At 36.8% G+C, this 14,573-nt stretch overlaps 1 protein-coding gene and 1 long non-coding RNA gene across 7 annotated transcripts in view; one reads left to right on the plus strand and one right to left on the minus strand.

Moving 5' to 3' along the window:
- EDEM3 (ER degradation enhancing alpha-mannosidase like protein 3) overlaps window positions 1–12,581 on the minus strand; it is a 65,253-nt gene extending 52,672 nt beyond the window's left edge. Inside the window, exons 1-2 of one of the 6 annotated variants that reach the window (XM_036912560.2) lie at window positions 12,201–12,580; window positions 7,836–7,881 (exon numbers count right to left, since the gene is read on the minus strand). In XM_036912560.2, the coding sequence (XP_036768455.2) occupies window positions 7,836–7,881; window positions 12,201–12,361 (207 nt within the window). In that variant the 5' untranslated portion in view covers window positions 12,362–12,580. Of the gene's footprint in view, window positions 1–7,835; window positions 7,882–12,200 lie in introns of all 6 variants that reach the window. The other 5 variants (XM_036912561.2, XM_036912562.2, XM_057507944.1 and 2 more) reach the window with 5 other exon arrangements.
- A 110-nt stretch (window positions 12,582–12,691) lies between these two features.
- Window positions 12,692–14,237, plus strand: LOC130684956 (uncharacterized). The gene is made up of 2 exons (XR_008999384.1): window positions 12,692–13,229; window positions 13,777–14,237. It is a non-coding gene; the product is annotated as an uncharacterized LOC130684956 (long non-coding RNA).
- The last annotated feature ends 336 nt before the right edge of the window (window positions 14,238–14,573 follow it).

Consider the following 14,573-nt stretch of genomic DNA (forward strand, 5'->3'; position numbering starts at 1 on the left):
AGATTAAGGATAAAAACAAAACCACAGCCTTTTCTCCTGGGTTAACCACAAAGTAAACTACAGTTGCTTTGCACAAGTCCCAAGCCATGCATACGTGGCAAATAAACAGTCATTTTATGCTTCAAGTATCCTGACTATCTGAACTACAGTAATATTTTCTCTTTGCAATGTATTGCCACAACCAGTGATAAGTAATTCATATTGCTATGACTCAGAGCCCCAAAAAACTCTTAATAATTATCAGTCAGAAGTAAAACTCAGGTGATAAAAGAATCCTATATAAATCAAGTAGAACATGGGCTTAGCTAAAAGCAAAAGAAAAAACATGAAATAAAACAAAACACAGTGGACTCTCCACATCAGATTCTAAATTTACTAGTGCTCTAAAACACTCAAGTTAAAGCAGCATCCAAAACTATTTAGTAAAACCAATTTCAAAAACGAGGCAAAGGGAAAAGACTTATCCTACTAAAAATAATAAAACAAAAGCATTATAAAAGTGAGTTGCTGAAAATATCAAATATATTTAATTTCTAATAAAGTTATATACATTTTTAAATGTTCTATTCCAGATCCTTATTGGTAAACACCTCCCTCCTTGAGGCAGATTTCCTTCCTAAACTAAAAACCAAATGATATTTAATAAACTGTGTATCACACACTAATAACATATGCTAATTACTGCCTTAACTTGCATAGTTTATCAGTTCTCTCTCACCCCAAGTCAAATTTTCCTTTTCCCTTTGTTCACTATATTCACTTATCAATTCATTTTTCTGCTGTTAGGATTCCATTTATCTAAACTATTAGACTCACCTTCTACACTGAACATTTATTGTCCTTTTGGTAGCACACTTTATGGAATGAATGTTTTTCAGCTCTGAGGAAAAACAGTAACAAAACTGCAGTGGTCTCATAAGATTTTCAGTTACTTACTACCGAGTAGAAATTAAATAAGGAAAAGTTTCCAAATTCTCAATATATTTTAATTTGGTTTTTATCAATAATAAGATAAACTTAGGTTACAAAACATTAATAAATAATATCATAATGAAACAAAGCCCTGCTACTAACAGATCTTTTTTTAAGGAAGACTATATCAGTAGATGCAGAAAATGCATTTGACAAAATATATTACCCTGTAACGATGAAATCTCAGTAAACTAGAAAGACGAAGGAACTTACTCAACCTAATATAGAGCACCTGTGAAAAACTAACAGCGAACACCACAGTTAACAGTGAAAGGCCAGCTGCTTTCTCCCTAAGATTAGGAGCAAGGCAAGGACCTCAGCACCTCTCTTCAATTTCTTTTCAGAAGTCCTGTACATAGCAATAAGAAGAAGAAATAAAAGGCAGGTAGATTGGAAAGGGAAGAGAAGTCCTCTTTGTTTGCAGATGACATGATCAACCATGTGGAAAATTCTAAAGGACCTGCCCAAAAAAGCTACTAGAAATAATAAGTTTAGTAAGGTTGTAGGATATTAGGTTAACAGACAAAAAGTTATTATAGTTCTACATAACATCAGTGGACAATTGGAAATTAAAATGAGAAAAACTACCACTTATAATACCATCAAAAACATGAACTACTTATGAATGGATTTAACAAAAGATGTAAAGGCCTATACACTGAAAACTATAAAACACTGCTGACATTAAATATGATCTAAATAAATGGGCAGAAATACCATGTTTACGAAGACTCAATATTGTTAGGAAGTCAATCTCCCCAACCTAATCTTCAGATTCAACACAATCTCAATTAATAGCTCAACAGGCTTTTTTGTAGAAATGATTCTACAACACGATTTGTGACAGTATGATTCTAAAATTAACACAGAAATACAAAGAATCTAGAATTTCCAAAACAATTTTGAAGATGAACACAGCTTAAAGTCTTACACTGCCTAATTTCAGGATTTAATACTAAATCAAGACAGTGTGATATTGGTATATGGATATTTAGATTAATAGAAAAAAAAATAGTCTAGAAACAAACCCATGCAATGTGGTTAACTGATTTTACACAGGTGTCAAAATAATTCAGTGGGGAAAAGATATTCTTTTCAACAGTAGTGCTGGAATAAGAATATTCACATAGGAAAGAAATATAAACCAACCTTTATCTCACATCACGTGCAAACACTAACTCAAAACAGGTGATATACTTAAATGAATAAGCCAAAATTACAAAATACCTAGAAGAAAACAAGAATATCTTTGTGACCCTGAGCTAGGTAAATTTTTTTAGGTAAGATATGAGTGACATGAATCATAAAAGAAAAAAGGATAAATTGAACTTGATCACAATTTAAAACACATTGTAAAGAAAACTTAAAGACAAAGCACGGACTAGGAGAAAATATCTACAAAACATATGTGATAAAGGACTGATATGCAGAATGTTTAATTCTTACAATTTAGTAACAGGACAAATGACCAAAATGGGCAAGAGGGCTGAACAGATGAGTCACCAAAAAAGATAAACTAAGCACATAGAAAGATTTTCAAGATTAGTCATCAGGATAGATCAAATTAAAATCCCAAGATACCACTACACACTCGCTAGAATGGCTGAACTTAAAAAGACTGAAAATATTAGGTGTTGGAGATGTGCGCTAACTCTTATGTGAAACTCTTATACATTGCAGACGGGTAATGCAAAAAGTTATAGCCACTTTAGAAAAGTTTGGCAGTTTCTTATAAAGTTAAACTTACCCTTCCCATATGACTCAGAAATCCTATTCCCAGAAGGGAAGTACACAAAATATATGTCCACATAAAAACTTGCATTCACAGGTTTATAGCACTTATTTAAACAATGCCAAAGACCAGAAACAAGCCAAGTATTTATCAACCAGTGACTAAATAAACTGTATTCAATCAAATCAATTGAATACTACTGAGCAATAAATAGGAACTATAATATACCCAACATGGATAAATCTCAGAAACATCATGCTAAATGAATGAACCCAAATCAAAAGACTATATATTGTATGATGGCATTTATATGAAATCTTAGAAAAGGAAAAACTATTGTGACAAAATCACCACAACAGTTGCTATAAATCAGAGGTGGGGAAAAGGAACTAATTGCAAAGGAGCATAAGGAAGCTTTTTGGGGTGATGGAAATGTTCTGTATCATGATTGTGCTGGTAGTTAAATAAAGGTATACAATTGCAAAATTTGTGCACTTGAAATTGGATATTTTTTCTAGAAATTATACCTGATTAAGCAAAGATATCTGGTCCTACTGAGTTAAAATCCTATGTAGAGTAAAAGAGTGTGATAAAACTTTATGAGAGGATATTACAGAATTTCTTATGCCATTCTGGCAAAATTTTAGGATGTTCTAAAAACAGGCCAAGGAACAATCAGTAACCAAAGGTAGCCACACAACCATCTACACACAAAAAAGATGCATATAAATTTCCATCTTCCCTTCTCCTAGCCATTAGTACCACTTCTAAATACTTTACAGAATTACTCTTTTTTGATGGACAAACTGAGTTTCAAATGGGAAATATGAAAAAGTTCTGGAGATGTGATGGTTGAACAACAATGTATATGCCACAGAACTGTATGCTTAAAAATGGTGAAATTTGGTAAATTTTATGTTATGTATATTTAGCCACAATAAGAAATGTTTAAAGAAAGAAATATTAGGGAAAACAAGTAATTCTAAGAGAGCTTATATAAATCTAGAAATCCACTGTGGTTACATTTTTAAACAATTCCTTTGGTTTGAATGATAGACTAATCTATTTTTCTTTGAACTGTGCTCTCACACAATGTACCTTAAAGGTGGTTGTGACATATGATTCTACTAGTGAAAGGAAACTGTGCCTACCAGTTCTTTTAAAGTTTTTTTTGTAATGTTTAAGGCTCTACCAAAGTATAGGTTTTGCTTATAACAGTTTCAGTTTGTAGCCAGGAAAGACACTGGAAGACAAACATCAGAGAGCTCACATCCAAAATGGTTTTACATTTACTGTCCTAAATGCATGTCATTTTGTCATATAAATTAATCTGCACAAATACTAAAAACATGCTAATAGAAGCCCTAAAGTATGGGGTTAAATAAGATTACACAGTAACTGCCAAAACACCAAATTTCACGTTATTGGCAGAAAAGAGAAAACCATCTGTGTAACTCCCTGCAGATAAACTGCACTCTGGGTGAAAGAGTCATTAAACATAGTTGTTATAATGTTAATATTTATGCCAATAATTGATAAAATCAGAAAAAGTAACCACCAGGGATGGCAGAGATGTTGTGATCTACCTAAAACTGGCAAGGCCCTCTTATTGAAAAACAGCATTAACAGAACCTGGGAAATCAAAAGAAGGAAAGGAAAAAAACAAGCTCAAAGGGCACATGCTAGACAGGAAAGAATGTGTGTGTGCTTTAAAGAACTTCCCTTGTAATCTGGGGAACGAGTTCTGCGTTAATGCCTAGGTGAATTTTAGAGGGCACTTTGAATCTCAGGCAGAGAATGGAAACCGACAGTAGTGGTGACAGCAGTAGCAGTTTGTAGCAGTTACACAGTGCTTCCTATTTGCTGGACGCTAGTTCTGAACAATTTAATTATATGAGCATGTTTAATCCTTACAACGCTGTGAGGCAGGCAAACCATTTTAGAGAGATGAGGACATAGGCTCAGGGAGATTAGGTAACTTTCCCAATGTAACCCAGCTGACAGGTGGCAAAACAGCCTCAGGGTATCCTGCGCCATTGCCAGAGTCTCTGCTCTTAATCATATTATATTGCCTTGTTTGAATAATACCATCGTTTTCCAGAGAACCAAGAAGTTTAAAAGGAATTGCTCTCGTTTTAGACAAGCCTGAAGAGCAACAGCAAATAGAACTAGTGAGAAATGAAAAGCTTTCCAACATTTATTAAAAGCCCACCATGTGCCATGAATTTTACATTTTAGCACAGTAGGCAACTGGCTACAACAAAGCAGAGTTACAGACCCCCAAATTCAGTATAAACCTACATTTTTAATGAAGTTCATTAAATTATTTATTTGACTTTAAAAGGCAAAGATGAATCATAATAATCAAATGCAAATAATTAACACTACTTGATTATATTTTCATAAGAATTCAATTCAGTTCTTTCAAAAAAAACATTGCAAAAGCATTTATGTGCAAGGCATGATGCTAGGCACAGGATATGTAAAAGATGAATTCATTAAAAATTAAGGAAAATGGTCCCTATTCTCCAAAATGTTACAATCTACAACAACACTTTGCAATTATCCCCATTTTACATAGGAAGACACTGTTCAAAGAGGTTAAATGATCCATTTAAGGTCCAAGTCATTAAATAGCTGAGAGGATTTGAATTCAAACCCATCTAACTCCAAAGCCCATATACTTTTAATTCAGCAAGCTAATAGTGTTTCTGAGTATAGGAACTAAAAAAATTTTCAACTGACTGCAAATAACAAATACAGCACACTTGCTCTCTCTTTAATGTTTTAGAACTGCTTCATGTTAGTTGACAACCTGAAAAGAAGAAGTATGTATTTTAGACTAACCTCACATAAATTGAGCATGGCACAGGTACACTGCAAGAGTCACTTACGCTGTAAAACAGTTGTACATTGAACATTTTGAAAGTATATATTGCAAGAGACTGTCAGATGAGTGTGGATCCATTGGAGAAATGGAGGGGGTGTTAGTTTTAGGAGTTCCCAGTCTTTGGAGATGAAATCCCTTTTCTTTAGATCTTGTACATAAGCATTAACGAAGTTACCCAACTAGGGCCCAATAAACAGGAATTGGACCAGGGGGTCCTCTGAGGGCTGCCCCTCCATACCTGCTCTGTCACAAAATTTATTAAGTGCATTCTACAGTAGGAAAAAAGTGTATTGATATAACTTTCTGCTGTTAACCTAATAGGGACAAGATATTAAAAATACTGTGCTTTAGGAAGAGAGGACCCTATTCACAGTGAGTGGTACTGAACTAATCTAACTATATACCATTTATTCAACTGTGGAACCAAAAGTATGCATTTATGAAATGGCTTAAAATTTGAGGGTACAGCAGGGATCCACTTGGCAACACCAAAACTATCAGCTTATGTTTGTTAAATTATGCTTTGCCCAAACTGAATTACCCAGGGATAAATGACTTTGAAAGAAGTGTAAGGGAATGGCTGCAGTCTTGAAAAATGAATTTAAAACTGTGTTTTCAATATGATTAAAAAATACCCAAAACTTTGTTGCTATCATATTCTGAAAACATTTATTAAGAATTCAATACATACTCTTAAAAAGGGTACAATATAAAAGGGAACAAGGATTATCAAATATAAAACATTTTAAAAAATATAAGAATATTTTAAAAAATATAAGTACTTAGATGTACTATATCATAAAGATAGTGTTAATATATAAAGATATTTAGGTAACATACAGTTGACCATTGAACAACACAGGTTTGAACTTGTGCAAGTCCACTTATATAGGGGCTTTTTACAATAAATATATTGGAAAATTTTTGACATTTGTGACAATTTGAAAAAACATTCTTTTCTCTAGCTTACTTTATTCTAAAAAAACAGTATAATATGACTTATGTATAACATACAAAATATGTGTTAATCAACTGCCATCTGTAAGGCTTCCAGTCAACGGAAGGCTATTAGTAGTTAAGTTTTGGGGGATCAAAAGCTAAGTGTACATTTTCGACTACATGGGGGGTTGGTTCCCCAACCACCACACTGTTCAAGGGACAACTGTGCAATGAAAAATGGATTCACAGAATCCGTTAAAAAAATATTTAAAACAGAATCAAAGTTAGTTCTCTGCCAAACTTTTTCCAACTACATTTTACAGGCCTTAATCATAAAAGAAAATCTGCTGACATATTTTAAAATGTAAACAAGGTCATCAGAATTCTCAGAATAGTTTAACTTTTTCAAAATCATAAAAAGTTACATGTAACACTTTTTTTTTGAACTCAAAATTTACATGTAACATTTTATTTTGAACTCAAAAATGTGATTTTACCTTTTTAGAAATCAAAAAAAGGTTAAGAAGTTTAAGATCATTTTATTGAGGGACACAGCAGGGAAAGGTGGGTGCGGGGCAGCTACAGCCCCTTGCAGCTCCAGCTTGGGGAAAAGACACCCTCACCCCTGGCCTGACCTCCTGCCCCCTAAAGAGCTCCTCTCATGCTATAGAGGGATAAAATTTTTAATTGTGGTAAATATCACGTAACAGAAAATTTACCATTTTTATCATTTTTATAAGTAAGTTCAGCAGGGACAAGTATATTCACCATTCTGAACTTTTCATCTTGCAAAACTGAAACTGCTTTTTCATCTCAAGTGAACACTAAAACAATACAGATCGGCATAACTAGAAGGCAAAATATATGCAAATCAAAGCCCACCATGAGGACACAATTTGGACAGAAACTAGGTGATAGTTCATCTCTTTTAAGCAATGGTTTTCTTTATAGAGTATAGAGGATAATACCGTAAATAGGTTTTTTAAAATTGAGAATTATTTCCTTTAAGGCCAGAGATAACATCTTATTCATCTACAATACCTAGCTATATAAGGCACTCAATGAACATGTTGATACCATGTTCAAAAACAAGGTTTCCTAATCTAATTCAGTTCATTCTTACTATTCAATACATTGGTTCCCTAAGAACCAATACCAGGAATACTCTGTTTGCACTGCTTTGTTTAAAAACTTCCTTTCAAAAAAATGTGTTATTAACTCAGTTTCAAAACTTCCAGTTGACTGTGCTCACATAATAATCAGCTCACATAAACGGTATGTAAAGATAAGCTTTCTACTTACCATATAGTTACCATAAGCATGATCAAACATTTCCAGTACTTGAATCCTAATTTTAAAAAAGCAGAAATGGAAAAAAATTTAGTATATTCTATTTATTATCTATCAAAAAGTTAATGCTCCTTCATAAACATATACCAATAAAAAAAAAAAACATTTAGTTAGAAGGGGACATTAACACAGTCAGTAAACACGCCCCAGTGTTAGGAGACAAGCTTGCATGAATCACACAGAGCTGGGGCAAATTTTTGATATTTCCAGCAATTTATGTAAAATTCATCTTGTAATTTTTCCTAAGAAAATGGATGAATGATGCATGCCACGCAGACAGAAGGAAACCTGATGCTGAAGAATAATTACCTCTTAACAAAATTATTTAACAATACCTGTCTTGAAAGGGGGAATATTGCTGGAGAGCCCAAAAAGAAATGTGCAATTATTCCCACCATTTATTGTTTATACTACATATTCTACCAAAAGAGAGGGCTGGATATGTGCATGTACTGACATGAACTAATACTCTGTCGAGCTTCTGCCTTCCCCCTTAAACTGAATAAAATCACTAATGACTAGTTTAATACACAATTACTAATAGAAGTTTGTCACATTTCAAAAGATATTTATGATTTTATGATGTACTCTCTGCTTCTTTAAAAAATTGTCAAAAGTTAAATAAACTGTTTCTCTAAAATGAGAAAACTAATCAAAAAAGAGATCTGTGTGTTTTGGTTAACTATGTTTCTCAAAATCCCCAGTATGACTTTAAAAATGGAGATTTCTCTGTATGTTGACAGATGGAAACCACACTTATCATGATGAGCATTTAGTAATGTACATAATTGTTGAATCACTATACTGTACATCTGAAACCAATATAATATTGCATATCAACTGTATTTCAATTAAAAAGTTAAAGAAATTTTAAAAAATGGAGATTTCTGATTCCCACACCAGATGTACTGAGGTTTGGACAAAGGAATCAATCAGTCTTTCAGTTAAGCATAGGAGCTATTGGAAAAACTTAAGACAAGGCCAAATCTCTCAATAATTAGCAAAGGAAAAATAGTTTAATAATCTTTTATTAACTCTTACTATTGTTCCCAAAGTTACAATCACTTATGGCAAGAATTGACGATTGTGTTAAAGAAAATGGCTGTGTACATTTTTATTTTGTCTCCTGTTATATTGCAATTATCATTTACAAAATTATAATCATGGATGATTAAATACTGGCAATAATAAAGCTGGCAGACAGAAAAGGACTAACTTCCAGATCCTGGCCTATAATGACCAGCAAAATCAAGTAATTAAGTACACTTAAACCTGTGACCAGAAAAATTAAGTCTGAACAACTTTTTATGAATAATAATCATTTAAAAACATTTAAGAATTAAAAACAAGATCTTATCACTTTGCTAAAACATTAATTCTTTAAGGGTTTACAAGTAGAATAGAATATGGATCAAGTTATCTCAGGAAAGTATGAGTATCTTAAAGAATCCTAGACATTAACTATATTGCAGATGAAAAAGGTCTCTCAAATTAGCTAATAAAAAAAGAGAGAAAATTTCCCTTTCAAGCATTGATATTAAGAAATGTAATATTGAAATTCTTCTTTTCCCTTCCCCTGAAATGGAATTAGTACAAGATTATTGCCAAGAAGTAGAAATTCATGTAACTGGTAACTGTAGTGCCTAGATGTATGTATTACAGATAACATAAGCTTAACTTTTGACCCAATTTTGCAAGCATTCAGTTTTAAAGATTATTGCATAAGACATGATTGCATATGAGGACACATTATTTTCCAATCCTTACATTTCTGCAGCATATGATCTAAAACTGAGATATGTAATATCCAGTTGAGTGCTTCTCTTTCTCACTTCAATCATCTAAGTCCTAACAAAGTCATATTCGAATAGAGCGTGGTAGAATGTTACTAGACTGAACAGGAAAAAATGTTTCTATTGGGTTTTATATCTATTCAACAACTGGATAAAATGTATTGGAATTCAGATCCACAGTTCAAAATTTATGTCTCTTTTTAAAGATAATTTGTTAAGTTTTTTCTAATGTTACAGGCCTATCATGCTACAGAAACTGGATTGTTTTATACTTTATTTTTTTTATTAAAAGATAACAGTAACATCTGCTTTAACATTTAAAACAAAAAAATCAACATATTCTAGGAAGGATAAGACTACATATAACCAGGTAGATAATCCCATAAACTACAAACTGCAATCATCAGAGCATATGCTTACTATTTGTGACAATTCCAGTCTTCTTACTAGTTTGTTTGGGGCATTTTCTGCTTATCACAAATCATTATTTGGGCTTTTAAAAAACTGTGCAGGTAAATATCACAAATCGGGTTTACTTTCCTAAAAATTCCCAGAGGGGAAAGCAGTTAGGCAACTGTGTGTGGATTATAGGTCTAGACTCTTATTCTACTCTTATTGTACAGCAAAGTAATCTAAAGCCTAATAAACTGTAATTTCATCTAAGTGGTCTCAAAATTTGAGCTTAAATCGCAAGCCAATTTGGTTGGACTTTTCCAGATAAAAATTAATTTTGGTCAAAAATGAGTTACACAATGACTTGTCTTCAAATAATACTTTTAAATAGCAAGGGAGAAAGAGAAATAGTGGTCAGATAAGATACGTGGTATCCTTAACATACTTAACAGTCTCAGAAACCAAGTCTTATGAAAGTTCAGCATAGTGGAGAGAACATGGGTTCTGAAGTCATATAGACCTGGGTTTGAATACTGGCTTCACCATTTACTAGCTCTGTGGCTTTGAAGTAGTCAACCTTGAGTCTCAGTCTCCTCATTTACAAAATGCAGATCAACATCCACCTCAGTAAGAAATTGGGAGGATTACAGTATATGTAAAATGCCTGGCACAGAATAAAAGAGTTATCACTGATACATTAAATCCCCACAGAGAAAACTTAAGATACTTCCTAGAGTTTACTGGTAATTTTGTTTTGATAGATGATACTTTATCTTTTTTCCATCAGCTTTTTATTGATATATAAAAAAAACTAATACAACACTTTTGCAAAAATTTAAATAAGGAAGTATATAAAATAAACCTGATGGTTCCACCTCAGCTCCATCCTAATCCCAGGTATAATCATCTTTCCATATAATCTTGAGCTTAACAATTTATTTTCTGTCTTTAAAAAAACATGGATGATACTATACATATTATTCTACAACTTGCATTTTTTTGTATCTTGGGAATATATTCTGGATAGCCTTCCAATGATCTACTTCCTCCTTAATGTCTGAATATTATTCCACAATATAGATGCTCCAAGGAACAATTCCATTCTTTCAAAAGGCACATCTTGTATACCTATCTCGACATTAATAGTGCTTTTATTTCTGTAGGATTCCGAGACGGGATTAATGAATCGAAGAGTATATCCAATTTAAATTTTAGGATATACTGTAAATTACAGTAATTTACATTCCCACTAAATTTATTCTCACACCTCAACTATCCATGACGTTATCCATGTGTTTTATAAATATAAATCTGATGACAAAAGCCAACTATTTCATTGTTTTAATCTGAATCTCACACTTACGAGGTCAACTTTTCATGTTTTTTGGCCATTTGCATTTACTCTTTGGTGAATTAACTCTTCTTGCCCTTTGCCCATTTCTACTGGTTCTTGGCTTTTTTCCTATTCCTTTGGGGGACCTAGCATATATTAGAAATATTGACTCTGAATTAAATGCTGTGAATATAACTAATTTTATGACACTTTCGACACTGATAAAATTACTCTTAGCAAAGTGAATAGGTACATACTTAATTGGGGCTTTTCTTGCACTATTATGAAATGCAATACAAGAAAACACTGCAAGGAAATGGTAAAACGTGTAAAGTTCAAGTTCCAATGAACGCCCCCTTTTCCGTAACAGGTGTAAACACTATTTCCTTAACTATTGTGAGATCAGCAACATTTTCCCAGCTGCGAGCTCACTTGTGCGAGAAACCAATGTCACCAACGAAAGACAACCGCAGGACCCTCGCACCCAGCGACGCGGACGGCAGCCCCCTTCACGGGCCACTGATACGGCAGCCGAGCTGACACACCGCGGCTGGCCTCAAGGAAGGAGCTTGCACATGTCACACACGTCCTGCGCGGCACCCCGACAGCCCCCGAGGTCGCATCGCGGGCGGCGGCCCTCACCCTCCCGGACCCTGTTCACCCCTCCAGGGTCCTCGCGAGGCAACAGCCGTCCCAATCCTGACAGGGGAGGCCCCTGCGCGCCCAGGTCGCAATGACAGGCACCACGCCGGAGGTCCGCCTCACGAGGAAGCCATCCCGGCTGCCAAGCACCCTTACCCAAGCTTCTGTTTCTCTTCCCGACTCATGGGCGCGGCCCCCGCCGTCCACACGGACGTGGCTGACACTAGGCAGAGCGCGGCCGTGGCCGCCACCAGGCTCCATGGCGCTCGCTGGGGGACCGGGGACGCACAGCCCCGGCAGCCGCCGGCTTCGCTCATGGCCCCACGGTTCCGCGCACGCGCAGCTGCTACGCCCGGCCAGTCGGACACATAGCCGGACGGCGGAGGCAAGCGGGCTGCGAGCCGTGTCGAGGACGGGATGCGAACTAACGCGAGCGGCCGCCGTCGCCGAACTGTTTCCCGAAGCCACCGAGCCGGTCCCCAGCGCCAGCGATGCCACCGCCCTCAGCCCTCGGGAGCCGGGCGCCTCCCCCCGCTTTCCGGTGTCGTAGTCTAGGAAACCTCCTCCCCCAACGCCCTTTCCGGGTAGGGACCAGGGCGCTGAGGCTCACGACCAATGGGGACAGGATCGGAGAGGCGCAGGCTCTGGGCACCGGAGAGGGTATTGGCCGGGAGAAGTGAGTCGTAGACAAAAGGCGGGACTAGGGCGGTACCGCTCTCTCCCCGGCCCTTCTCCAACCCGTGAACTTGAGACCTGAAGACTACCAGTCCCGGCGTGCACTGCTTCCTCCGGGCGGTCCCGCAATCCGATCAGCCGGGCCCAACTTCCACCCTGGGTGGGCGCGCTGCACCCTGGGATGAGTGGTCCCCCGGGGTGGGGTGGGAGGAAGGGGCGCCTGAGATCCTGCTGACCCCGTTGCCCAGCAGCCAGCCCTCCCTCCGACTCCCCGGGGACCTGTCAGCTGTTTATCCCTCTTCCTGCAAATGCCATTTCCCCGAGAGCTGGCAAAGTGAGGCTCACAAGTACCCAGGTCGGTGCTACACGCCTTAGGGAATAGTACTGGAGTAGACCTCTGCCTTCAGGGAGATTGCAAAACAGTAACAGCAAAAATTAATTGAGCCTTTGACGGCAAAGTGCTGAGGGTTTCACTTGCATTCTCTCCTGCACGCTTCTCAACTGTCGTAGGTAAGTACCACCATCCCCACTTTGCTAACGAGGCAAGAGAGGCCAGAGAAGTTAGGTAACAAGCCCTCCTCCCTGCTGGATTAGATTCCTAACAGCCCCTGTGACTCAGAAGCCGTTGCATATAACCACTGCTCAATCCCACAAGGATGAAGGAGGGCACGTGAGGCTTTGTTCTTGATTAATAATAGTTATCTTAAGAGCTCAAGTGTAAGGAGAGTAGTGTGAGTTGCAAAGAAAGTTTAATAAAGGAGATTGGAACTTGCAATTTATTTTGATAACTGAGTCCCTGGCTAACCATTGGTGAAAGGAGGTGAAGGTTCCTCTTAAAAAACCACAGTTTTTCTTGTGGAGTTTCTGAGCTTGGATGTGACCTTTACGATCACAGGAAATCGCAAACTCCATCCTCAGCAGCATTCACCTCTCTTTCTGGAAACTTTTTTTCCCTGATTTCTATCAGTTTACAGTATCCACTTTTCTCTCAGACCAACCATTTAGGTGACCAATGACTTCCTTTTCTCCCCCTCTCTACTTTTTCTTAAAAATGCAGGTGTTCTAACATGGATGGAGCTAGAGGGTATTATGCTCAGTGAAATAAGCCAGGCAGAGAAAGAAAAGTATCAAATGATTTCACTCATCTGTGGAGTATAAGAACAAAGCAAAAACTGAAGGAGCAAAACAGCAGCAGACTCACAGAACCCAAGAATGGACTAACAGTTACGAAAGGGAAAGGAACTGGGGAGGATGGGTGGGAAGGGAGGGATAAGGGGGGAAAAGGGGCATTACGATTAGCACACATAATGTAGTGGGGGATGGGGGAACACGGGAAAGGCAGTATATACAGAGAAGACAAGCAGTGATTCTATAGCATTTTACTACGCTGATAACACAGTAACTGTAATGGGGCATGCAGGGGTGACTTGATTATAGGGGGAGTCTAGTAACCATAATGTTCAAGTAATTGTACATTAATGATATCAAAATTTTAAAAATAAATAAATAAATAATAAAGTGCAGGTGTTCTTTGCATTTTAAGGTTGTTGTTTTTTTTCATTTGTTTTCTATTGCTTGGTGATTTCCTCCACACACATGAATTCCACTGCCATATCCCTGTGATTGATTTCTAAATCAACATCTGTGCTGATCTCTAGACCCATATTTCTGAAACCTCCCTAATAAAAATCCCCTTCTCTCTAGTCCAGGCATAGCAATATGTCCAAATGTGTCAGAATCAACTTCAACTTGTCCTCCCCCTCCATGGTCCACACGCAATCCGTTACCAGATTATCTAGATCCCATTGCTGCTATCACTACCTTTCTTTCTACTGCTTCTGCTCGGTCTGAGCC

Source organism: Manis pentadactyla, chromosome 9 (genome assembly GCF_030020395.1).
Source record: "Manis pentadactyla isolate mManPen7 chromosome 9, mManPen7.hap1, whole genome shotgun sequence".
In the NCBI taxonomy this organism is placed as follows: Eukaryota; Metazoa; Chordata; class Mammalia; order Pholidota; family Manidae; genus Manis; species Manis pentadactyla.